At 43.7% G+C, this 27,587-nt stretch overlaps 1 protein-coding gene across 4 annotated transcripts in view; it reads left to right on the forward strand.

The window, feature by feature from the left end:
* MICAL3 (microtubule associated monooxygenase, calponin and LIM domain containing 3) overlaps positions 1-27,587 on the forward strand; it is a 200,348-nt gene that overhangs the window by 105,910 nt on the left and 66,851 nt on the right. For all 4 annotated transcript variants that reach the window (XM_028121095.2, XM_028121097.2, XM_088025843.1 and 1 more), the window contains 3 exons: positions 7,270-7,456; positions 17,413-17,501; positions 18,289-18,376. In XM_028121095.2, coding sequence (XP_027976896.1) covers positions 7,270-7,456; positions 17,413-17,501; positions 18,289-18,376 — 364 coding nt within the window. The remainder of the gene's footprint in view (positions 1-7,269; positions 7,457-17,412; positions 17,502-18,288; positions 18,377-27,587) is intronic.

Raw genomic sequence — 27,587 nt, forward strand, 5'->3', positions numbered from 1 at the left:
CAGACCCCAGGATAGCACATAATACATTCAAACCCTAGCTGGTTTAATCTAGCCCCACATCATAGAAAACAACTATGAAAGCAGAGACTAAAACTGTATTTCTCACAGATGCACGGTCCCCAAAGCCCTGGAGAGCAACACATTTTTTATATAACCTCATTTAAAGCAGCCACTTTTGTCTTGCTACCCAAGGAGATATAATTAAGATGGGCTTTTGGAAGCCTTTTATAGGGCCTCACTTTATGAATTTGGTTCCTTCTGATTTGGAGAGCCCTGCTTCTTGCTTATCCAACTTGTGCCAGCAAACACCTGCCCTTCCTGTCTACCCACTCACACTCCAGGCAGATCATTTGAAAAATGCTTTATAGAGCAGTTAACCACAGACATGATTAAAGAGGACAACAAGCATACTTATATAAAGTATATTTATAGAATATAAATTGACCTTTGTAGGATATCCCTATAAAATAAGATACTAATTTTAAAGGCAGGAACTATGGAAAGATATTTTCTCAACCAACGTGGCCTATTTAAAAGGTGACCCCTTGTAATGTGTCTGATTGTTAAAGACCCATACTGTGTGCCTGGGTCTAAGAACTGAGCCACTGTAGGGTTAGCGATTATGCTATGCCTTGTCTCTACATAAGAACTAAAACTTAGATCCAGGTGGTGTTCTCAGTTCTTGCTGTGTTATCTCAATCACTTCTCACAGTAACCCTACAAGGAAGGTACTATTACCACCTCCATTTTACATATGAGGAGACTGAGGCATAGGGTAAGGAGGCCAAGCACTTGGTACAAGTTCACACAGTAAGTAATGGAGCCAGGAGTTGAATCTGGGTGGTGTGACTTGAGCCCAAGCTCTGGCCTCATCCTGCCTGTGGAGACAATATGCCCATGGGCCACATTACAGACTTTGGATTAGTTTTTCCACCAGTACACGGCCATAAGGTGAATCCTCAGCAATAATCCAAAGAGTGATAAGAGTAGCCTTCCCTTCCCTCAGGTGATTGCTGATAGTGGTTTCCTCAGGTCGGTGGAGGCAGCCATATGCCTGTCTTCAGGATTTCCATCCCTGTCACGTACATATTCCTGTCTGCTGACTGAAAATGCTTCCAGTCGTCCACGTTTCCCTTTAACAAATAATGCTTTGGTCCCGTGTTCTTGTTCAGGGACCACTCCCCACCCTGGAGTTTCCTCTGGACTGTGGTAATGGCCATTTGTTCCAGACAGTTTCCATCTCCCCACCTTTCCTTTCTAATGTCTTGTTGTGGAAAGCTTCACCCTCCTAACCGGCCTCTCCTATTAAGCCTTCCATTGAATGCCTCTGATCTTGTGCCACTGTGTGAAAGAAATACGTTTGTTCCACTTTGGTACTAACCATAGTTCTTTATATATGTGGCTGACCTTACTGGAGGCCAGATGGACAGAGTGCTGGACAGGGAGTTGTCCTAGGGTCAACTATGGGACATGGGATTTGATAGAGATAGGAGTGTGGTTACCTGGGGTGGGGATCTGTCAGGGGCAGGGGATATGTGTTGAAATGAATTCTGAATTTCTGGCACTGTCACTTAGTAGGTCCATATAGAACATTTGGATGGAGCTTAAGTTTCTACTTTGTTGCCAACAGACGTACAGGGATCTTGATGCTGACAGCCGTGGCAAGCAGAGTCCCCACCATGAGAGGGTAAAAGAGCATGAACCGTGGCATGGGATGCTGAGGGCCAAACAGATGGGGCACGCTGTGGTGGTGGGGCAGAGGGAAGGTGGGAACGGTCCCTGCTCCCCTTGCTTTGTGCACACTCTTGTCACCCAGCCAAGAGCAAGAATTCTTGTTGCTAACCGTGTTGACCCATGTATATAGGATTCACAGGAGAGCGTTCATCTGCCCAGCATTCAGATCAGTAAGCAGGTGGCATTTGCTTCTATCTTTTGATATTCAGGGTTCTAGAGGTAGAAATACTGTGAGAGCCAAAGCTCTTACTGGTGTAGGGATTTTGCAAGTATGAAGAGGATGGAGGGGAAGGAAGGCGGTGACGAGATGGGGGTATGTAATGAAAAGGTTTAGCTACTCTTTTCTGAAAAACTGAAGGGACAGTTACTGATTACACCTGGCCATTATATCATTTGACAAATAGCAGAGATGCCCATTTTAAAAAGCCGGCTTATTTTATCAAACTTCTTGGGTTGTTATTGTTACCCTTAAACCTGGTCCGTGAGTGGGTATAGCTCTGCAGCAAGAGTGAAGAATCATCTCTTAATTTCACATGGGCCTTTTTCTTTTATTTTTACCTCTCTTTCTGCTTTTGCTCTCTGAGAAATAGAGTCACAGCTAAGGAAGCTAGTGCTGTGTCCCTAGGCCCTGTTACCATGTGAGGAGCAGGCGGTCTGTGTGCTGCCAGGACCACACGTGGATCGGTGCTGGGTGAGGGAGAAGAGATCGGGATGGAGGTGGAAAGAGGGCATCCCTTTCATCTCCTCACGCACAGCCTTGCTCTGCTTCCTTCCCTTCTGCTGGGGCTGCTTCCTCCCACGAGCACTGTGTGTGCCCAGCCTCTTCTTCCCAGGCTATATTCCTTTCAAAAAGAAAACTAGGCATTTTCATGGAGAAGGGCAAGCCCTACATTTCAGGGCATGCATATTTAATGAGGTCCTAATGATTTTTCATGAAACAGTGCCTAAGCAAAGAAGAACAGAAGGAAGTGTGTCAAGGAAAAGGAGAGATGGAGAGATGGGCAGGGAGAAGCTATCAGACATCTGGGGCTGCAGTGCCCAGAGGAAAGGTAGCATTTTCCCAGTGAGCTGCTTTCTGGATTCTTCACTGCAGGGTTCCTGTCTAGATACCTTTAAGGGTTACCATTTATGTTCTCTTCCAAGATTTTCTCTCCACTATTCCATAATCTTTCCTACGCACTCACCTGCTCCTTCACCCTCCCACCCCCAGTCTTCCCATCATCTTCACTGCTTTGCCATCTCTGGGGGGGGAGCTGCCTTCTGTCTTGTTTCTCTCTGGTGGGTGGTACTCTTCTACAGAGATCCCCCCCGCTACCCCAGGCCTATGTTTCTGAGCCTGCCCCATGTGCTGAGCTGAGGGCCAATGAGCTGGCTGAGCATCTGGAGCACCCGTTAAAGCTATGAAGTTAATGGGGGCTCTGAACTGGGGGAGCAGTGCATCTGCTTGGAGCTAGAGGGACAGAGGGCTGGCTTCTCTTACCATGACAGTACCTCTTCCTTCTACCCTGCAAGTACTTCACCCTGAACCTGGTAGGAAACTAAGCAGTTATCACTTGCCAGAGCTCTCAGCCCCCTTCTCCCTCTCTGGGGACTGGATGGCTCCTGGCTGCATGGGCCACGGAGGATCCCGGCTTACTTTTGTTACACATATTGCATGCAGTCCGCAGAGGATGTGGGATCTTTTCTCCTGATCATTGCTGGGATTTGGCTGGCTCCTTGGCAGGCAGAGTTTCTCTGAGCACTGGCAATAAGAAGAGGCAAAGCCACATTTCTGGCCTTTATGGAGAAGGAGTCAGCTTCACTCTAGATTTGCTATCTCTGTTCACTGTTTGTAAGCTGGTAGAATCTCCTTCTGCCCAGAAGTCCCAGCTCAAGCCAGTGAGGGGCTCTGCAGGGCATAAAGAGTGTGTGTGTGAGCAGGACACCACCTCTGCCACCTCCTGGCTGGCAGCGTTTTCTGCTTGGGGTGAATTGAGTAAAACCACCAAACAGGAGAAGACAAGGCTTGCAGAGGAGCCTCACAACTACAGTGACCGTGTTCCAGAGCAAGCTTCACTGTAAGCATGAGGCAAGGGTGAGCCATTCATGATTTTTGGAATAAGAATATTTCTTTACTTTGTTTATTATTTAGATAAAGGTCTAAAACTCCCAAATTCCTTCTATTCAGGTCAATGTGTAACTTTATTTAACGTTTCCTTTGATTTTTTTTTTTCTCCATCTTGTATTTTGTAGCCAGAGCCTGAACCTTCTCGTCGATTCTTTGTTGACCAGTGGGAGCTTTCTCTTAGTCTCCGCTCCTCCACCCGCCCCGCCTCTCCTTCCTCTGACTCCCTCCGACAGGTAGCACAGCCTGGAACTTGGCAAAGCTCTTTCCTCTTCAGCCTCTCCTCAGTTCACCTACACAAATGTCATGTGGCCCAGTGAGGTTGCAGAGCTCTTAACTTTGGCCTGTCTTCTGTGGGAATCCACCTGTGTCTGTCTGTTTTGCATGTAAGGTCTGTAGGCATACACCAAAGTTACGGAGGCTGCTAGCTTTCATGGCATCAAATTCTGTCAAACTCATTTTTTTTATATTTCAACTATATCGAATAATAATAAAGTTTTCAGCCATTAGCTTTTTAAATTCCAAATGTCTTCATATTAATATGCATGACAAAGTATGGACCATAGTGTAATTAAATCTCTTAAATGGAGTGGTGATTATGCAGTATTCTGGGTGCCTCTCGAATTGTAATCATTTGAAGAATGAGCCCTGCTTTTTCCTACAATGGAACTGATCCAGCTGTAGAGTAGCTTAGAGAGTGATTGGCGGGTCTTTTTGCCCTTTCTGTTTGTGTTTCCCATTCTTGAGCAGTCTATGCAGTACGTGTGCAGAAGCATATGCATGTGTGGTGGCAAAAGTATAAGTCTAACAGTTGCTACATTTAGACTATTTCTTAAGATTGGGGAGAAGGAAACCATCTGCTTTTCATGCCAGAATAAATAGAACTTGAGTCTCCACCTCTCTTGGGGGATGCTTGTCAGTATTACCACATTGCTGAGAACTGAATGTGACCAATGCCTTTGCACGCAGGCAGCCTTGGGCTGTATGTATTTGCTGAGGATGCCGGTTCCTGGTGGGAGGGAAGGGTCCTGGCTGAGCAGTGAGGCCCCAGGGTTTGCTCAGCGTCCCAGCCTCATGTGTGACATCTGGTCTACACTCTCACTTACTTCCTGCAGAATGAAGCGCAATTTTCTGCACCCTCAGTGTCAGCTGTTAAATGATGTGCTCTGCTTTGCCTGGTGCCAGTCTGTTCCAGGCGTAAGCTTCCCTGATATCTCTAAGCTAAAGAAGGTTTAGATCTTAGAGCCACTTGTTTTTCTCGACTACTAATGGGTATAAGCTGTGGAGTTAATGAGCAAGTGGCACCAATCCTTGGAAATCTCCTTATTTTAAATTGAAAAATAGAATTGACTTCCTCAGTTCCAGTGGAACCCTGGAGAATTGTTTGCTCATTTGTGTTTCTGTTATTATCATAGAGTTAACATGGAGTTAGTTTTCCCCCAGAGCGCTTCTCTTATTTGTTCCTGCCTAGCCCAGGGCATGCCGTTGCTCAGGCCAGCGATTCTCTTACACATGGCTTTGCGTGTTGTCCATTCAAACCACTTCCTAATGGAGTTGTGAACATCCCCCAAGACAACTGCCCTGGTGTGTTTCTCAGTCAGAATTAGAGTCAGGACTCCTCACACTCGGCGGGCAGCTGTCCTATTGCACATAGTTTATGAGAGGAGTGTTGCACACATGGGGTTTCCTGATCATTTCCATGTGGAAGGGTGACTGTGGAGTCTCTAAAGGACAGCCAGCAAGGCTTCGACCTCATTCACTGGGGACAGGCTCAAAGCTAGGCTGCCTAGCAGGAAGGCTTACAATTGAAATTTGGTAGTTTCTTGTTACTTCTTCCGCATTGCTAGAAAGAGGATTGAATTGGTTGGATTTTTTCTGTTCTCTTTTTTCAACCTATAAAAAAATAATCCCTCCTGGACTAAAAACACATTCTGATTTCCCAAGACTATACCAAACCACTTGTCTGCATGGCTGCAGGTGTTAGCCTCCTGCAGCCGAGTTTAAGAAGCCCAGCCCAGTCTAGAATGTTTTAGCCTTAGTGCCCAGATAGAACATATAAATACCAACAGAGAGAATGGGCTGAGAAGGATTCTTCCAGATAAAGCTCAGGAATATTTGATGCATATGACAGGGGTTGTGAGCGAAGCATTAATAGGAGGAAGGTGATCATCACTAGTAAGGCTATTGGCATCTTTTACCCAAGGGAGAGTCATCCCTGCGAGAGTGAGGTTGGTTTCTTTCTAAATGAGGAAGTAACTTCCCAAGCCCTCCCCAGACCCAACTTGAAACATGCTGTTCATCTGGACATCTGCTGTTTTGGTAGGAGTTGTTCATCTTGAATTCTTCATATGTAATTTGAGTCACTAGGATATGGGCCCTTCTTACTCTGTTCTATATTTGTATCCATCCTGTCTTCCCACCTCCCTGAACTCTATGTTCCAAAAAGACATGAAAGACTAATTCTCCCTTACTGAATTTAATTATTCCTGCAGCCATTATTCTTACCAATGCTGATACGTCTGTGTGGACAATGACACCATTTTTCTTACCACCAAGTTTCCCTGCTTGTGGGCACTGTGTTGGCATGGTTTGCTGCTGCACCTTGTATTCATTTTATACCTTTCAATGATTTTTTTCCCTGTCTTCTTAATTTATTTATTTTTTTCCTTCTCATTTCCCTTCATTCTGGTCATTTTATAATCTCCAACCAATAGAAGTATATAAAGATGTACACGGGCGGAGTGAGCTCATTGGCTGAGCAGATAGCCAATCAGCTTCAAAGGAAAGAACAGCCCAAAACCCTTCTAGACAAGAAGGAACTGGTAAGAGATGTGTTAAGGGCACTATCTATCTAGATATAGCACAGCTGTGGTAAATAAACCTGGTTAATTCTAAGCAGCTTAGTAACATATATAGCCAATATATGCCATGTGTTAATTTTTTTTTAGGTTATCTGAATTTCGTAACAATTTCTAGGACTGAATGGTTGTTTAGAATGTCGTGTGGAAAAATGTACTTAGTATCTCTAAAAGTGATTTCTCTAGAGTCCAGGGGACCCATATCCATGTAGAACCATGTGAACACTAAAGAGGTATTTTTATGCTACCTTCAAAACAGAATTCTGCCAAAATAATTCGGTTTGATTGTTGTGAAATTCTGTAAAACCACCTGGGGTCTCCTCTCAACTGTTGATGAACATTGATTCAGAACCCAGTTCCTGCTGCTTACTGCATAGAAGGCACATGTGACAGTCTCTGCACTTGTGCCGCTGTTTTGGGGGAGAGCCAATAGCAAAGTGAGCCATCTTAGTCTGTCTCAAAGCAAAATCACTTAGTGAGGGTTCGTTTCACATCTGGAGAGGGTCGTGCACCTCCTGGAGGTGAGCCTGAGAAGTGTTGCCCTAACGTGCCTCCCACTGCCCCCCATTACAGGGCTCAATAAAGAAGGAGTTCCCGCAGAATTTGGGAGGCAGCGACACGTGCTATTTCTGCAGGAAGCGGGTCTATGTTATGGAAAGGCTGAGTGCTGAGGGCAAGTTCTTCCATCGGAGCTGCTTCAAATGCGAGTACTGTGCCACCACCCTGCGCCTCTCGGCCTACGCCTATGACATTGAGGACGGTAAGCCTGTTTGCACTTAGAAACTGGGCCTAGGAACACTGTTTTCCATGTGAACTGATCTTAGGGCCTCTTACTGTGTTCTTATATATACATTTTTTTCTGCCTCGCCTAACCCTTCCCATCCATCTCCCTCTACTCTTCTGTTTTTTTCTCTGAGACTCTTATAAATATTTCCCTAAAGTCACCAGGCTGTAGCATAGCATTACTCAGCAATGATGGTAATGAGAATGGCATGTGTTTACCTAAATCATTTCCCTGGCTTCACAGACACGTGTTTCTTACCTCAGGGTGAGATCTTAAAATAAAAGACACAGAGGATGAGGCTTTTTTTGTCTTTACTTTAGAGAAGGGGATATCACAGATCTGTAGAAGTCCTATCTCTTGCCACAGGTCAGTGACAGCAAATTAAAACTGGATCTCATGCCACCTGGGTTCTCAGACTTTGCTTCTGGAGGATGACCAAATTATGCCCATCTCTCTCTAGCATCAGCATCTCTCTGATGAATTGAGAGTTTGTTCCACAGGATCTAAATCTAATTTACTGCAGTGTTCAAGCCCTGGCCTTTCGTGGCATGTATTGTTTTTATAATAGAAAGACCTTAATGGAGCAGAAGGTGGGGAATTATACAAATAGATGACAAAGCCTGATAGACAGACATGTCTGCCATTTGAAAACTCTTTGGTGACCTTTTCAATTAACCTTAAAGACATTGATTACTGTACTCATTCCTGTGGAGTGCTGAAGGAACTTTTTTTGAGAGGCAGTCTTACTGATTCAAAAGTAATGAAAAGACCTAGATTAATAGGCGTCCTCACAGAGGTGGCATTATGTGACCTCTTTTTGGATTCTCAGACCCAATTCCAATGTAGGGGTGTGGGGAGTCCCTCACCCCACCAGCCCCACAACACCAAGCAAGTCTCTGACACCAACAGGGTATATGAAAATTCAGCTCAATTCTGACACTGTCTACTCTGCCCAGAGATAGCATCAGATTCCACAGGTTAAGGGCTCAGGCCTACAAGACTGCCCCTCATCCCCCACTTTAGACACCAGTCACAAGCCCCAGGCTGTTACATGTGCTTCTGACCCACTAGCTACAGATTGGGGGTTCCAACAACCTCTTCCTTAGGTTCTTTTCATTTGCTAAAGCGTCTCACAGAACTCAGGAAAACACTTAAGTTTACCAGTTTACTAAAGAATATGATAAAAGATAGAAATCAACAGCCACATGAAGAGATACATAGGGCAAGGTCTGGAGAAAGGGCATAGAGCTTCCATGGGGCAACTCTCCAGGGGTGCACTGCTCTCCCTGCAGCTTGACATGTTCACCAACCCGGAAATTCTTCAAACCCCATCCTTTTGGGGTTTTTATGGAGGCTTCATTGCAGTCATGTTTGACTAAGTCATTGGCCATTGTTTGATTCAATCTCCAGCCCTCTCCCCTGGAGAGTTGGGGAGTACCCTAAAAGGGGGTACCCTCTAATCCCACAGTTCGTCCTTCTGGCAACCAGCCCCTGCCCTTGGGTGGGGTCTAAAAGTTACCTGAATTATTACAACAAAAGACACCTTTATCTAGGGAATTCCAAGTGTTTGGAGCTGAGTCCGGAACTGTGGAGTTAGACCAAATGTATAGGGGAAATATATTTGGTTTTCTGGTATATATGTATGTCCATTACTACACTGGTAGGTAATTTTTGACTGAGGAGACAGTTGAAGATCCTTCAAGGTCCAGCCAGTAGATCCCCAAGTATTTTTGCCCATAGATTGTGTACTCATCTTTGCCACATTCTCTTGAGGACACGGATGAAATGTAAAATGTTCCTCAAGGAGGTTACATTCTGATGGGCATGATAAGACAAGGGCACATGGAGCAACAACAGACGGTGAAGAGTATATAATTAAGGGCTAAGAGACAAAATATAGATTCTAACTTTGCACAAGTTCAGAGGAGGAAGAAATCGATGAAGCTCCCCAGTTTTTAGGAATGACTGAACTGACCTTAGGCTAGACTCTGAGAGACAAGTATAAAATGTCTCAGTGGAGGAAGAGAGGGCATACCAGGCAAGAGAATGACAGGAGCTCAGATGGGAATGACCATGACATTGGGAGCAGATGAGGCAGGCCAGCCTGGCTAGGTGCATTGTTGACGTTGACTGGGGCAGGGAGGACAACAGATCTAAACAAGCTCCCCAGATTCTAACCCAAGTGAATTTTTCATCAACTCAGACCCTCCACAAAGGACAGATGAACTAGAGAAAAGAATGGAATTTTAGGGATCCTAAAGCTTTAGTCTGTTCTTTATCCACATTACTGTGTGACTCAGAAATCTAACTGAAGGGCCTCACATAAGAAAAAGGGAAGTCATAGGCCGTTTGTAAGAGAAAAAAAGTAACCCAGGCACTGTGGTGGGCCCTCAAATACATACCATGTCCTTCTGTCCTCACAACAACCCTATACAGTAACTGGTTTTATTATTGCAATTCTATAAATCAGGAAGCGAATTCAGAGAAGTCATAAGTTCCTTGTTCAAGTTCACACAAAACTAGTAAGTGCTGATTTGCCCTGAATGACCTCTGGGATCCCTTCCAGGTCAGACATTCTGGGATTAGTGACTCTGGGCCTGTGTCAGCTCCACACAGGCAAATTGAGAATCTTACGCTTCAGAGAAATATCCATGTTTTACCCTTGTCCCTGATTAGTCTTCCTTTCAGCTCTTTTAAAAGGATGCAGTCCTAAGCTCCTCTTTCTTTTGCCAAATACTAGCTTATTTTCAACTGCTGCCAGCTCTTCAGACAAGGACTCTAAATCAGACAGTGTGTCAAGTCTTTCCCTGTCATCTCAAGGAGAGAAAACCCACTACCTGCTAAGGTGGTCTGTGAAGGGCCACCATCGGTAGCAACAAGCCTGAAACAGTCCACTGCTGTCTATCTCTTCGAGTACCAACCACCCTGACCACCCTCTGCATCTTCCATTGGGACTACTGGTCTCCCTGCCTCCACCATTGCCCCCTAGAGTCTGCTTCCACAAAGCAACCAAGGGATCTTAAAAGATGTAAATCAGATCTTTCCAGCCTGCTGCTTTGTACCCTTACTGTCTGCTGCACTACAAATAGAATCCGCTCAGGCTGAGAGCTTCGCTTGTCCACCCCGGCCTACATTTCCTCCCTGCTGCCAGCTAGCTCACTGTACTCCTGCCACATTGGTTTCTTTCCATTTCATAAACCTAATTAGGCCACTGCTACCTTAGGACTTTGCACTAGCTGTCTCCTCCCCTGGAATGCACTTCCCCCTAATCTTCACAGGGTAGGCTTCTTGTCATTCACAGCTTTGCTTGCATATTCCCTCCTCAGAGAGGCATTTGCAGACCTCCTGATCTGTGGTACTCATCACTACCTGATACTTATTCACACATTATCTGCTCTATCTGAGCAGAGACTAGTCTGTCCTCTTGACTGGAACGTTCTCAGTGTTTAGATTAGTACCTGTCCTATGATGGCCTTCAGTGAGCTGTTGAATGAATGAGTCATGGCCCATTATGCCTTAAGCTTGCCCTTTAGCCATTTGTTTCCTCTGATTTCTTTTTCTAGTCACTCCCATATTTAATTATCAAGATTTAATTTATTTAGACCATCTAAAATCAGTGGCTTGACAGAACCAACCATAATTTGTAGTTAGTTTATAACGTTAGTGTGGCTGTATTCACTGATTGAGACAGGCATCATAGTGACTAAAGGTATAGACTTTGGAGCCAAGCTTCCTAGGTTCAAATCCTCTGTGAGATTTACAGAGTAGGGGACACTTTGGGCAGGTTGTTTAACCCTTCTGTGCCTCACCTGGAAAAAGGTGGAGAGTAACAATATCTACCTTATTGAGTTCTGAGGACTAAATGAGTTGGTAGATATTATAATAGTTATGATAGTATCTGGCACATGGTAAATGTTAGATAAAAATTAGCTCTTTTTGTTATTAATCTAAGAAGTAAAAAGTACCATCATGTTGAGCTTGGGAAGGGGTTTGAGGAGATACATTAACTGAGTACCTGCCACACATAATGTGATTTCTCATTTACTTATCTCACCCTATGAGTATTATCTTCATATTCTACATGAAGATACGTGTTTCAAAATGCTAAATAGTTCACACAGCTATTGAGTGCTTGAGACAGTATTTAAACTGAGATCTGACTTCAATGCTCATGTTCCCTCCATCACATTATACTGCATTTTTAGAGAAAACAATTTTCTGGACTTTTCTTGAAAATTACCTTTTGGTTAGGTTTAGGATTTGTTTTGAAACCTAAGCCTCTTTCATTAATTTAGGATATTATAGCAGAATTCAATGAGGACTCCCTGGAGTTTAGCCTATTGAGTTGTATTTTAAAATACTAGGATTCTACTTAGTAGAAAAAAGCAAACTAATGCAGGGGAAAAAAATAGAAGAAAGGAATGAAAGTAACTATAACTATAGTTTTCTGATACTAAAATAAAACAAGACTTGGTTATAAATAATTGAAACCCAAGTCAGATTAAAGTGGAAGCATTAGGTTTATATCTTCCTTGTAGATAGCATTCTCAGAGAAGGGCTGTCCTTTCTGTCTCACCATCCCTGCGCATCCCCCAGAATGGCTCTGGTTAGCCTGACTTAGCACATGCTCTATCCTGGAGTGGGCTGGAAGAAAAAGGGATAGTCTGACTGACCTATATGGGTCATATATTTATTCCTGTGGTGGATAATGTTAGGCCACACGGTTGACAGCCCATCAGAATCACGTGGAGGAGGAAGGAGCATTTTTTAAAGAATAAGATACAGGCGCCTGGGTGGCTCAGTTGGTTGAGCGTCTGCCTTCCGATCAGGTCATTGATCCCAGGGTCCCAGGATCGAGTCCTGCATTGGGCTGCCTGCTCAGCGGGGAGTCTGCTTCTCCCTCTGCCCCTCACCCTGGTCATGTTCTCTCTCACTCTCTCTTGTCTCTCAAATAAATAAATTAAAAAAAAATAAAGAATAAGATACAAAACAGACAAAAAAGAAGCATATGATCCAAGCACTAGTAAATTTTGTCTTGCCCTAATTACATTTATCTTAGCCAAAATTCACAAAAGTGAGGGGCGCCTGGGTGGCTCAGTCAGTTAAACATCTGCCTTAGGCTTAAGTCATGATCCCAGGGTCCTGGGATCATGCCCAGTGTCAGGCTCCCTGCTCAGTGGAGAGCCTGCTTTTCGTCTGCTGCTCTGCTTGCTTGTGCTCTCTTTCTCTCTCTAATAAATAAATAAAATCTTTAAAAAAAACATTCACAAAAGTGAAATGGTTTATTACAGATTGTAAAAAGAGATTGTGTCTAAGCTGAAAAAAATAACCCATGATTCAACTCCCCTCATAGAGAAATCAGCAGTGAGATTGATGGTCCTTTGGCTGTCAGTGTTCCTGACAATAGATGTAGTGTCTCTGAGTTCTGGTTAAGTGCCAATAGCTAGTGGGAAATTCTATTTCAGAAAACATGCTATGTGTATGAATATTATTTGAAATTATGAAGTCCATAAACTACATTTTTCTAAAAGATTTAGTCAGTGTTGGGAGGCAGGGTACAGGTAAAAGAAGACAGAAGTCAGTTACTTGGAAGGAAAAGAGGAGAGATGTAGTAATCAGAGCACCGGCTCTGAAAAAGAAAGAAGGCCATCTCACCTTTATTTCCTTTGACTTTTACATCCTCCCCTTTTTTTCCCTAGCTTTATTGAGATATAATTGACACATAACTGTGTGTAAGTTTAAGGTATACAGTGTGTTGATTTATACTTTTATAAACTGTAAAATGATTACCATCATAGTATTAGGTACCATCTGCATCCTATCACATAGTTACTAATTTTTTTTTTTTGTGGTGAGGATTTTTTCTTTTTTTTAAGATTGATTGATTGATTGATTGATTTGAGAGAGAGAGAGAGAACGTGCACACGTGTGCCCGCAAGTGGGGGTGGGGGGAGAGAATCTCAAGCAGACCCGTGCCCCCCGCTGCCCCGTTCCACTGAGCACAGAGCCCAGCGCAGGGCTCGATCTCATGACCCTGAGATCACGACCCAAGCCGAAATCAAGAGTCAGATGCCCAACTGACTTAGGTGACCAGTGACCAGCCACTCAGGTGCCCCTGTGGTGAGAACTTTTAAGGTCCATTTTCTTTGCAACATTCAAGTATATAATACAGTATGACTAACTATAACCACCATGCTGTACATTAGATCCCCAAGCTTATTAATCTTATAACTGGAAGTTTGTACCCATTGACCAGTATTTCATCATGTTCCCCACCCCTTAACCTCTGACAACCACCGTTCTGCTCTCTGTTTCTCTGAGTTTGTCTTTTTTAAATTCCATATATAAGTGAGATCATACAGTGTTTGTCTTTCTCTGTCTGACTTAACTTCACTTAACATAGTGCCTTCAAGGTCCATCCAAGTTATTACAAATGGCAGGATTTCCTTCTTTCTCATAGCTGAATAATGATCTCTTGTGTATATATGCCACATCTTTCTTATCCATTCATTCATTGACAGACACTTAAGGTTATTTCCATATTTTGGCTGTTGTAATGCTATAATTGTTGTAATTGCTGGATCATGTGGTAGTCCTGTTTTTCATTTATTGAGGAACCTCCATACTGTTGTCCATAGGGGCTGTACCAACTTACATTCCCACCAGAAGTTCATTAGGGTTCCCTTTTCTCCACACCTTCACCAACACTTAACTCTTCTCTTTTTGATGATAGCCATTATAACTGGTGTGAGGGGATAGCCTGTGGTTTTGATTTGCATTTCCCTAATTACTAGTAATGTTGAGCACCTTTTCATCTACCTATTGGACATTTGCATGTCTTTTTTGGAAAACTGTGTTTCAGTTCTGCCCATTTTTAAATCAGGTTGTTAGTTTTTTTGTTGTTGAGTTGTATGAGTTCTTTACATATTTGGATATTAACCCTTTGTCGGATATATGATTTGCATTTTCTCCCATTCTGTAGGGAGAAATATTGCCTTTTCGTTTTATTGATTGTTTTTTACTGTGCAGAAGCTTTTTACTCTGATGTAGTCCCACTTCTATAGATTTTACTTCTGTTGTTTGTGCTTTTGCTGTCATATCTAGGAAATCACTGCTGAGAGGGTCAGTGTCAAGGAGCTTTTCCCCTGTTTTCTTGTAGTTTTGTAGTTTCAGGCCTTGCACTTAAATCTAATTTAATCCATCTCAAGTTCGTTTTTGTGAGCGGTGTAAGATAGTGGTCCAATTTCATTCTTCCATATGTGGTTATCGAGTTTTCCCAACACCGTTTATAGAAGAGACCATCCTTTCCCCATCAAGTATGCTTGGCTCTCTTCTCAAACTGGGATTTATTTCTGGGTGTTCCATTGGTCTGTGTATCTGTTTTTATGCCAGTGCCATATACTGTGTTGATTACTATAGCTTTGTGATATAGTTTGAAGTTGGGAAATATGATGCCTCTGGCTTTGTTCTTCTTTCTCAGTATTGCCTTAGCTATTCACGGTCTTTTGTGGCTCCATACAAATTTTAAGATTCTTTTCTATTTCTGTGAAAATGCCATTGGAATTTCGATAGAAATTGCATTGAATCTATAGATGGTTTTGGGTAATATGGATATTTCAATAATATTAATTCTTCCAATCCACAAATATGGATATCTTTCCATTCGTTTGTATCTTCTTCAGTTTCTTTTATCGAGGTCTTGTAGTTTTCAGTGTGTTGATCTTTCACTTCCTTGATTACATTTATGCCTAAGTATTTTATTTTTTTGATGCTAGTGTGAATGGGATTGTTTTCTTTACTTTTTCAGATGTTTTGTTGTTAATGTATAGAAACAACTGCTTTCTGTGTGTTGATTTTTATATCCTGCAATTTTACTGAGTTATTGATTAGTTCTGGTGGCATTTCAGTGGAGTCTAGTCTAGGATTTTCTACATGTAAGATCATATCATCTTCAAAGAAAGACAGTTTTTATTCCTTTCTTATTTGGATGCCTTTTATTTCTTTCTCTTACATAATTACTCTGGCTAGGACTTCTAGTACTTTGTTGAATAGGAGTGGTGAGAGTGGGCATCCTTGCAAATCTGAGAGAAAAAGTTTTCAAACTTTCACCTTTGTGAATGATGTTGGCTATGGGTTTGTTGTATATGGTCTTTCTTGTACTGAGGTATGTTACTTCTATAACCTAGTCTGTTGAGTGTTTTTATCATGAAAGGGTGTTACACTTTGTTAAATGCTTTTCTGCATCTGTTGAGATCACGTGAATTTTATCTTTCATTCTGGTCATGTGGTGTATCACATTTATTGATTTGTGTATATTGAAACATCCTTATATTCCAGGGATAAATCCCACTTTGTTGTGGTGAATGATTGTTTTAATGTGCTGTTGAACTGGGTTTTCTAGTATTTTGTTGAGAATTTTTGCATCTATGTTCATCAGGGATATTGGTCTGTAATTTTCTTTTCTTGTCATATCCTTATCTGGCTGTGGTATCAGGGTAATACTGGCCTTGTAAAATAAGTTTGGGAGTATTCCCTCCTGTTTAATATTTTGGAAGAGATTGAGAAGGATTGCTGTTAATTCTTCTTTAAATGTTTGGTGGAATTCACCAGTGAAGCCATCTGGTCCTGGACTTTTCTGTTTGGGGAGGGTTTTGATTACCGATTCACTCTCCTTACTCAGTATTGGTCTATTCAGATTTTCTCTGTCTCCATGATTCAGTCTTGGTATGTTACATGTTTTTAGGACTCTGTTCATTTCTTCTAGGTTATCCAGCTTGTTGGTGTATAATTATATGTAGTAGCTTCTCGTGATCCTTTGTTTTTCTGTGGTATCAGTTGTAACGTCTCTCCTTTCATTTCTGATTTTGATTATTTGGGTCTTCTGTTTTTCTGAATTAGTATAGTAAAGGCTTGTCAATTTTGTTTATCTTTTCAAAAAGCCAGGCTTTAGTTTTCATTGACCTTTTTTATTGGTTTTCTGGTTGGGTTCTCTTATTTAAACTTTGAGAACAGGAAAGTACATTTGTCAAAGGAGTACCTTCTGCAAATGAAAAGGATAAATGGATTACTCTGTTTCAACAGTTTCTATAATAGGGTCTATCCTTTAATTTTTGAAAGACTTGGCTCTTTAAAGTGGGAGTAAGGAAAGAGCCAAGAAAAAATGACCTTTTGTGACTGATTCCCACTACCAGTGTCATGGGAAAAGCCAAGATCATTGTTTTTCAAACTTTGGACCACACCTGCAAAAGAAAATACATGTTACATTAGGACTCAGTAAACACATGTAGACACAACTAAAAGCTATAAGGACCAGTAATTTGATTATGCCACTGTGCACTTTAATGCATTTTATTCTGCTTCATTCTATTCACAGTCCATTGCAGGATTGTTGGTTTGATTTTGTATTGTTTTTTTAATGCTGATCCTGACCCACTAAGGGGGGCATAAGGCTGGCTTGTGAATGGTTGCGGGAGAAGGGAGCAGCAGAGGGGGTCCGGTCAGAGCCAGTGCTCAATGCTCCCCGACCCCCTGCAGCCTTCACGCCTCCACCCTGCGCTTATGTTCATTCTTGGTTTCCCCAGAAATGCTACTCCCAGCTTTCCATGTGACCGCATCTTTGTTCTACACACACTGCCACTTTGTTCACTGGCCCTGCCATGGAAGCCTCACATCTTTGCTCTGGGCTCTGATTGGGTGATAGCTCAATGGCCTTCACATATCCCAAAGAAACCCCCTCCCCCTTCGGGCAAAGGGGAGAGGAGGACTGAAATCAAAGTTTATAGGGAGGGTTTGGCCACCCTGGACAAGAAGCCTGGGCAGTGGTGACAGCGCCCTGTGGCTAGAGGAGATAGGAGCGTGCTAAGACCAAGGAGTCAAGTTCAGAATTAAGAGTCTCACTCACTTCCTTTTCCCCGGCCTCTTGCTGCCTACAGGTAAATTCTACTGCAAACCACACTACTGTTATCGACTCTCCGGCTCCGCACAGAGGAAGAGACCAGCAGTGGCTCCTCTCTCTGGAAAGGTAATGGTGATCCATCTGTAAGTGGGGGAGAAGCAGCAGGTGCATTTTAGTGTGGTGACAGGTGAGGTGTGGTTGGCCAGGCCTGCTAAATGGCCACTAATTTGCCTTTCTTGTGAATGGGAAGGGCCTGAGAGACAGTCACAGTCCAGTTGGGGAGGAAACCAACTTTTTGAGTATAATCTTGATACTACATTTCACTAAGGTAATGTTCCATCCACCACCTGAGTCGGATTTGAGAGATTATGTTAGACCCTTCTGTTTACTCTATATAAGAGAAGACTTTAGTCATTGTAAATAAGCATCTTTCTGAGAAAAGGACACCCTGCAAAGGAATGTGGCTATAAATAATCTGCTCTGCTTGTCAATTCCTTTAACTTTCTTTATTCTGGGAATTACTTATCTAAATACCTTTTTTCCTTCTTACTTTTTTTTTTTTTTTAAATGAGAGTAGCTCCTCTACTTGTCTTTGTCAAGGTGAACCGGGTATTCCCTTCCCTACAGGATGTTACCTTGTCAGCTTGTAGGCTTACTAACCCGTCCTGGAGAGGCTTTTGTTGACCTCAGAGGGACTTGTGGGGAAAGGAAACTGATTCCAGGGTGGACCTAGATTTTGACTGCTGGCGATTGCCCCATGAAGTCTGTCCTGGATTTTTAAAGAAAGACTGACTGTGTGAAAAATACAGTCTGGATTGACTGGTGAGAGCAGTGAACTAGCCAGGCAGGGGCCATTGCCTTCTGAGATTTTAGTGCTTCAGTCAGTCACTCTTCTTCTTGCGGACTTTCCTAGGAGGCCAGAGAAGCCCTGCAGGATGGCCCAACTGTGGACGCAAATGGACGGGCCAGCGCCATGGCCAGCCCTGCTGAGAGAACCCCAGGTAGCCTCACTTCCTTGTTTGGCTGGGTGGTGCGTCACTCTCTCGGCCTCTGTGACAAGGCCAAGGGGATGAGCCAGCACCTCCAAAGCAACATTTCTTCGATTGGGCATCAAGTGGCCCAAAACCCTTTGGACTCCTTTTTCATGTGCCAGCTGCTTGCGTTCGGAGTCCCCTTTCTCTATGGCCTGTCGGAGGTGCTGGTACAAATCCGAGGGGAGTTGCGCTGGCAGACCGTGAGCCAGTAGGGGCGCCATCTGGTGAGCGTCAGTAATGTCCATTCCCGATCTCAAAGTATTGTTGCTGGGGCCTGGGAGTCTGCCCGCACCCATAAGACACACTGGGGTGGTCGGTCCAGGCCCCATCCAGGTAGACAGGAATTCAGAACAGGCTGCTTGCCAGAGTCCCAGGGCCTTCTTGTTCTGGACTCCTTGGACAGCATGGAATTGTAATAAGGCCCCATGATCTGGATTTGTGTTCACCTAAACTTGAAATTCTTGCATCCCGCTCCCTATTTAGGTATCTACATAAGCTGACACTGCACTTCCATTTGACGTGTAACCACTATAGGTCATGCCCTGTCCTAATCACTTTGGGGCATTTGAACTTCTAATGAGGACCAAACCGTAATTTGTTCCATTTCCACTAATCATTTCCTTGTGTCAGGAAGTGAATGACACTATCCCTACCTCTGAAAACACATTTATTCTGGTGTTTTAGCTCATGGGCTCATGGACGTTAGATTTGTTGTGAAGAATTGTAGTTTTTTTCCTTAAAATTACCTCTCTCTGCTCCGTGTCAGGCCAGCCTGTGAGATATGTCCCCAGTTCCACAAACTGCTGGGTGGTCCCAATACCCCCAGGGCAGCCACAGACTATATACAACCCAGGGTCATTGTATAGGTGAGAGAGGAAGTCAATGGGCCGTGTTTCTGCTTCTCACACTTTTTCTGTCTTTCACAGCAGATAGATCTCAAGCAGCCATTTACAAACTCATGAAAATTACCATATAAAAACTAAAGATTATCAGCTAATGCTAGAAACTGTGGAGGAGTTGGTAGTGAAATTTCCATAATGGGAAAAGAGAAGAATTATCCACTCTACTTTCAAATGAGAGGTTTTCAGAGTTGCTTCTTTCCCTGTGCTTAAGAATTAGAGAAAGGGAGAATGTGCCCCAAGAGGGCAGTGATTTGGAGGCTAAGGCCCAGCAAACTCCAGCTGAGCTAGGTGAATTCGGCTTCTGCTCTATGTGTGCCCACATTAAAATCCAGGGAAGCTTTTTAAGTGCCCTACGAATTGGACCAACATTTTATAGCAATGTTTATGCCACGAATGACTTTGAAACCTATGGCTTTGAAATCCTTTATAATCTGTCTTTCCCATGAAATGCTGGCAGCCTTTTGCAGTTGACACTCTCAGAGCACAAGGGGGAAGTGCTGGTAGCGAAAAATCACCAAAGTGATCTAGACAGAGACTTAGGCTCTGGGGTCTAGAATGTGCATTTGACCAGGTTGAGAGCACATCCTCATCAGTCTGGGCCTTGTTCCAGCAGAGATGGATTTCCAAAGGAACTTGGCCACTCAGTAAAATAACTCAGAGAAATGAAACTTTCTTTTTCGGTATCAAGTACAGAACATTCTTTTAAAAAATTTAAACACAATGAAGTTCAGGTCGTTTCTGAGCAAGCCAAGTTTTGTTCACTTTCCCCTGTGGCTCAGTTTGCCGTTCTTACTGTCTAATCTGAAGGCATAATGGATTTAAAGTTCCATAGAGAAGGAGAGGAATATTCTACAAAGCAAGGATAGAAGATAAGCGTTTGACAATGTAGTTAAAGACTCAACCAAGAAAGAATCAAATCCCTGAGGACGTCTCAGCCCCTACGGTTCATGATTCTGAAGGTGACTTGCCTGTTCTAGCACAAGGGGTTCAAGATGTGCATCCCAGTGCTTGACTCCCTAACATGAATGAGGCAGGCACTGTCCCTCCACTTTGATGCAGCTTAGGGCTAATGGGATTCAGTTAGTATCTGCCTCTGGGGACTTGGGCTTTTGGAAATGACAGCCCTGAGTCTGAACATGCGCCAAAGCCCCAGCACTTTCCCTACGAGGTGTCTAATTCTTCCTAGCCTCTATAGAAAAAGAACAGAATCATGCATGGTATTTTATAGTTGGCATGAAGTAGATTTCTTTTTTTCTTTTGATAGGGATGTCTTTTTTTAAATCTCAGACTAAAGCTTTGATTAGTTAACTGGAATTTCCTTTTGAAAAGCTTCAGAAAACTCAGGCATTTCAGGGTTCCAGAAACGTGTCCTCGATAACAGTCATTAACCCAGATCCATGGTACGTCTCCTCTCCTACACTCTAGACAAGAAAAAGCTGTAAATGAATGAACTTGATTTCACTGTGTATAAATAAGCCATCCTCCTAGACCCATATCCCCCAGAAGGCTAAGCTGGAAAAGCTAGGCTGTAGCTGGCCCTTAACCCTGCTGTGCGTTTCCTCTGGGCCACCTCTGTGTTTGTGGCAGTACCCTCTTTTCCCTTATGTGCTTTCCCCCTTATGCCAAAATTACTGTTGTTACCAAAAAAAACAAACAACTCACAAGTTGGAAGAACCTACTCCAGGCCTGCTTTGCAGTGTTGTCTTTCTCTGGTGACCTAATCTGTAACTGCTGCTAGTTTAGTGTTTGGAGGCAGACATTACTGTTGTTTATCATGTGCTTTTAATATAGAAACCCTCTTTTCTGTTTCCCAAAATCTGTAAATGCTTTGTTTCCAAGCTTCGTATACTTACTGCTATAGATTAGTGGACCTGGCACAGATTTTCTACCCTGGCCTCCTAGTACCTGCCCTGACTTTAAGAAAAGTTGGGACAACAGGTAGAGAAAGAAAAACCCCAAATGAGATATTTTCTCCTTGGACATAAGACCCTCAGTTGCAGGTTTTTTGGATCCTTTCTTTGTTTAGGAGAATCCCCTTTACATTTCATATAGAGGATAATAAAAAATGAAGCATAAAGATGATGGGGAATCATAAGGGAAGAGAAGAAAAAGCTTTTCTTGTAATACTGGCAACAGAGATGGGATGGAAAAGACGTCTTAACTGTAAAAGCCACCTAGCAGTTAACAAGAGGCAAATGCCTGCTCCCTGTCCCTAGACAACCCTTGCATGATCACCATTAGGTTCTATAGTTTGGGTGCTAAATGGGCCAGAGTAGCCATGCGATACAAGGAATTCCATGCAGTCCTGGGGTTCCTGCCTGTAAGGACAAAGTTAGGAAATCTCACTGCTTCCCAAGCCCTCTTCCCTTACAGGCATTTCTGGAAAACCTCTTAGTAGAGCAAAGAGAATTGTGCAGTCCAGCTTAACTCCCCAGCCCTCCCCCAAGAGTCATAGTTTAAAAAAAAAAGAAAAAGAGTCAGTTTGATGGTGATGTGTAAATATTTATACATATACACATGTATATTTATATAGGTGTAATTTCATATATACAAGTAGATATTTATCGTGTCCTAAATAATTATAACCATAATAATGAAGCTGTTTCTGAAGCTTCTTGTTCCTTGGTTCTGGAAACCAAGGGAGCTTTTCCAGTGGGGAACCATGTCACTGGGCTGGCTTAGAGTTCTGGTCAGAGTTTGGAGGGAACAGAGCAAGCCAGCACACGTGTGGACGTGGAGACTTTGGGGGCGGGGGGTGGGTATCTCAGAAAATGAGCAGTACACGGCCCCAACCTCAGAAAGTAAGTTGATTCACAAGCAGACTAGGAAAGCAGGGGTTATGTTGCTCACGGACTACCACAGAGAAGCAGACCCCCCCCCACCCCCTTCCCTCTGTTTTGCTTCCAGGTGTGTGTATCACTGGATTAGGTACTGCAGCTTCCTTCTGTCTCTTGGTGTTCAGTGTGTCTCTGTAGGGCAGTGGACTGTTCTTTGTCCCCCCTAAATGGGCCTCAGCATGGCCTTGAAGGCCTGACCAGCAGATTAAGGGATTCCCTTTTTCCTGGGCCATTCAGCTTGGGGTGGAGTTCAGGGTAGAGGTCGGGGGGTGGCAGCCAGCCAGGTTCCCATGGCCATGGTACAAAGACACTGTAGCAAGGGAGGACGCACTGTGCCAAGGAACGCATCACCTGTCCGCTTCTGGCCTTTCCTAAAGCCTTTACGTTTGCCCTTGTTTTTAATCTGTGCTGTGAGTTTTTGGTGTGTTTCTTTGTGAGTTTTTTAATTTAATTGTGTAACTTTGTTTTTGCCATTACTGTGAAACTAAGGTGTTATGCTTTTAATTTTTTTTAACAAATGTTACCGTTCTTATTTAAGAGAATAAATTCCAAACAATCTTCAGGTTTCTGAGTTTTTCTTTTCCTTCCCTTTTTCCTGTTTGGAGGGTGGGAAAGGGGTTAGCATAGGCAGGTCTCAAGAGTGGGCCTGAAAGCCATTGTGCCTGAGGACTGTCACTTCTGAGGTGGGGTCAGGAGAGAGTGTGGATGTATTAAAATGGGGAAATGGGGTGTTTATACCTAAGATACAGAAAGGCCTCTCTTCACGGTGGTTGGCGTGGTGGAACACATTTTGTTCTGCAGCAGCTGCAGATAGAAAAGAGCGAAAAGGCGCCCCCTGTGCCCCACATCCAGTCAGCCAGTGTGAGGGACTTGCGGGCTAGAGCAGATGGAGGGATAGAAATTCCCCGGAACCCATGTCTGCCATGGGGACACGGAGACAGATGCTTGCCTTTCCTGTTCCTGACTCTGGCAGGCTGCTCTGGGGACCTGGGAACAGTTATGTTTCTCTCCTCTGCTTTGAGGCTTTTGCCTGGGCACAGTGACCTCTCTCCTGGTGACATTGAAGGTTCTTGTTCTTTTCCCAGCTGATGTCTCTCTCATGCTATCTTTGCTGTGACCTGGACGCTGAGCTGGGCTGTCCAGTTCACCTTGGCCACTCACCCTCAAGCCAGGAGAGATGAGCCTATTGCCTTCTCACACACGCTGCCGTGACCTTAGCAGTGGTGGCCTCTTCTACCGTGTCAGCACACTGACCACAGTGGCACAGCCCAGCTTTGGTGCTAAATTGGGCCAAAAGGGGGCACCTGGTGGGGGAGCACTCAGCACCAGTTCTGCTCCCACTAGCTCTAGAAAATTGGGTGTCTGTTGTTAAAAAGGCCTGCCTGGCCTTCTCTACTCAGAAGCAGCCCACTTAGGACTCAGAGTTCTCAGGCTTACCCACAGAATAGAGAAACAGAGTGCTGGGTTCTCTTGGCATTCTAGATTATCAGACCCTCCCTGACAGGGGTCTGCATCCTTACATAGCTTACTGCTCTGTCAGAACACTGTTGGTACCATTTTAATCCTCAGAGCATTTCTGGTTCAGAATTTATCCCAACAGAGAGTTTGAGTTCTCATTCCCACCCCCTCCCCCAAGTCTGTAGTCTGTTGCTCCCCTTTCTCTGAAATAAGTTCATCAGTTTCCTGGTGCCTGCAAAAGGCTGGGAGAAAAAACTGGGATGTGGGGGATGCAGTGAGTAACAGTGAATCAATTGACTAAGAATTGATAAGCATAGATATATGCATAGAATTTTCAAATTTTAGACCTTTGCTTCTGTTGTCTTTACCATGCCCCTGTAAGAAAGGGGAGGAGAGCCAAGATTGTTTAGAACAGTACCCTGGAGCATCTAACAGAAAGGTGTGACAGTGGACGTGATTCTGTGCCACCAGTTGTGAAGACCCTGGACAATTCCCTTTGGGTCTCAGTTTCTTTCCGAAACTTCTTGAAATCCATTCTCTCTCTCTCTCTCTCTTTTTCTCATAAGTTCCCTGGAGATGTCCCTAATTGAGATACTCCCTAGGAGAATCCTGTGGTGTAGACATGGAAGCAGTATAGGCAATGAAAATGGGCCACTCTCTATTTTCATACTGAAAAAAAGGGCAAGATAATGCCATGTAGGACCCAGGTCCTACAGGTTTCCCCCCTGAGGAACAAATAGAAGAAAAATGCCCATGTAGGGCTGTCTTAAATGTAACCGCTAGGCAGAGATTTCAGGAAGAATCCTCCCTGAATCCCAGTCCCTTTCACAAACCTTCAAAACCTTATCAAGACTCCAAAACCAGTCCTTACCTTGGAACTCAGATCCAGCCAAGCACCCAGCAAGTGCCAACAAGTAGATTAGTCATAACGAAATGAGTGGGCGGGACGTCAAATTGGCACTCCCTGTCTAGGTTAAGCCATGGGGTTGCTGTGTTGCTCTTCCGCTCCTCTCTCTCTTTCTCGTCACTGCCCACAATTCTCAGCTGTGTGTGTTGGCTGCTGATGCCTCTTTCTTCACAATTGTTCCTTGTCTCTTCAACACATATGTTCTGGAGGGGGTAGGCTTTTGTGCAGAAACACCTTCCATACACGAGAGAAGACAGGCGGGGCTCCAGCATATGTGACTCTCCTTCAATTACTTCCAGGTTTCACCAGCCACATGAGCACCGTTTCCTTTTTTTACTTCCTGTGGGTCAACTCCCACATAGCTTTGCATAGTTTAGGAACATTATGAATACTTCTGAGGCAGTTTTATAGGCCTTTAAGAAGGACAATGGGCAAAAGATTGAGTCACTGCCAACACCCAAACCCTAACTCAAGCTAACTAAACTCGACCTTACCTTTGATGTTGTTCTTTTCCTCCCAACCTGTATGCATAAGTATAGTTAGAGGGCTCCCAAAATGTGAAAAAAGCTCCCAGCCCTCACAGAGGGCCCTCATTGGCACGAAAGGGGGAGTTTGGGGAACACACTTCAACAGAAAGGGAGTCCAGGGCCCCCGCTCTGCCTGGCTACAGAACAGAGTCTCTTGGGGCCATGCTAGGAGAATTACTAGAAAAATTCTTACAGTTGAGTCCATTTCTATTGGCTTCTTAGGTTTCCTTCACCTCTGTTCTTGCTTATTTACCCAGCTTGTTGCGATTGTGCATCAATCATACGAAACTGTTCCAAGTATGCCTATTAAGTAATTGAATTCTGTACTTTTGTAAAATATCAGGATTATTTCCATTTTATCACTGTTATTTCGTAGTGTAGCCTTATTTTGATTAGGTCTGGGATTGTAGGTCTTTCACAATTATTTCATAGTAAGTCACCCTGTTACCAGAAGAACTTTACACCCAGGGCCACCTGCTTCTCTTAAGGTTCAAAAGCTGCCTTCCCTGTACCCTGTGTCCTAGTGTTCCTGGGCCTCTACCAAAGCCACCTCCCTGGAAAAGACGAACCCAGTTAAAAGGGTAAGGACCTCAAGTTTAGTTACTAAAGACCACCACTACCAGGCAAGGACCTAAAGGCTCCAGAAGAACTCAGGACCTCAGTGAGTTTTGGTTTCCTCAACAAACAGGACAAAACCAGAGCTGTTTCACTGGCAAGACCTAAATAAATATGTTTTCCTTCCATTCTCATGTTCTTTCAAAGTTAATAAAGCCAGGAATACTATGAAAGTAAATTCCAGGGAGGGTAATCCTCTTGACATTTAGTAGCTGCTCAGAGATCAAACCTGACACTAAACAGTGTGATTAGATAGACTCTATTTGGAGCCTTAGGGAGAAGAGTTTGTCTCCAAAAGCTAAACCACAGCTCTTAGACTGAGCTCAACCCCTTAACCAAAGAATAGCTAATACTGATTATAATAGGATTAAAACAGCTTATTTATTCTTGTTTCCCTGTTTTCTAGAACTAAGTTAGGATCTAGAAGGATCAGGCTAGAGAGAGACCAGCTATAAAATCCCTCCCACCAATAAGAGACATATTTGAGTTAGTAGGTTCTTTTATTTAATTTTTTTTTTTAAAGATTTTATTTATGTGACAGGGAGACAGCGAGAGAGGGAACACAGAGAGAGGGAACACAAACAGGGGAAGTGGGAGAGAAAGAAGCAGGCTTCCTGCCGAGCAGGGAGCCCGATGTAGGGCCCGATCCCAGGACCCCGGGATCATAACCTTAGCCGAAGGCAGATGCTTAACGACTGAGCCACCCAGGCACCCCAGAGTTAGTAGGTTCTTTTAAAAGTAAATATTCTCGGGGTGCCTGGGTGGCTCAGTCAGTTAAGCGTCTGACTCTTGGTTTTGGTTCAGGTCAGGTCATGATCTCGTCGTAAGATCGAGCCCTGTGTTGGGCTCTGTACTTAGCGTGGAGTCTGCTTGAGGTGCTCTCTCCCTCTCCCCCTACCCCCTCCCCGGCTCATGCTCATGCTCTCGCTCTCTCTCAAATAAATAAAATCTTAAAAAGAAATTATATACTCTCTCCTAGAGTTTAGTCTAATGTGAATTACTCTAAACTAGCTATTTGCCTATCTTTTAGCTGGTTCACCTTTCTTGGGGAATTAGCTTTGGTAGAAAAGCCTAGTAACATTAGGACACAGGGTGCAGGAAGGGTGGCTCCAGGGCTGTCCAAATCTCAGTGAAGGGCTTTGTAACCTCAAAGAAGTGGGTGGCACTGGTGTCTGGGGTAACTATGGTAACAGGGAATTAATGGCCTGCAGGAGTTAACAGCCAAAGTCCTAAAGGCTTTGCTGTATTGCTTAGAGCTGGCAACCATCCTCCATGCTGCTGGAAATATTGTGCCAAAGGGTTGTCTATATTTATAATCAAGGGAGCCCCCTTCTCTGCCAAAGTCTTTTCCTCAAATAAAAATAGAGATTAAAACTCAAAGTATGCTAACTCCTATCATTTCCCCCATGTGATTAATACTGGTTAATTTACCATCATATCTTTGTTGTACTAACTCATAGAAAATAATGTAGGAAGACACACAGTAGTGATAATAACTAGTAATAACATAGCGCTTCCTATGTCCTAGGCATTGTCTAGGAGCTTTATGTGTAGCCCTCATGTAATCTGCACAGTAGCTTATGAGGGAAGTGTTTTACAGATGAGGAAATAGGCACACAGAAGTCAGGCAAACTTGATCAAGGCATGTAGCTAATCAATGCAGAGTCAGGATAGAATCATACAGAAGAGGGGCGCCTGCGTGGCTCAGATGGTTAAGCGACTGCCTTCGGCTCAGGTCATGATCCTGAGTCCTGGGATCGAGTCCCATATCGGGCTCCCTGCTCAGCAGGGAGTCTGCTTCTCCCTCTGACCCTCCCCCCTCTCATGTGTGCTCTCTCTCTCTCTCATTCTCTCTCTCTCAAAATAAAATCTTAAAAAAAAAGAATCATACAGAAGATATGAGAGCATTGTTCACGCACTGTGCCATACTGC

This window comes from Eumetopias jubatus, unplaced genomic scaffold, assembly GCF_037043125.1.
Source record: "Eumetopias jubatus isolate StellerSeaLion01/CBP00866 unplaced genomic scaffold, mEumJub1_p1.0 scaffold_8, whole genome shotgun sequence".
Taxonomy (NCBI): domain Eukaryota; kingdom Metazoa; phylum Chordata; class Mammalia; order Carnivora; family Otariidae; genus Eumetopias; species Eumetopias jubatus.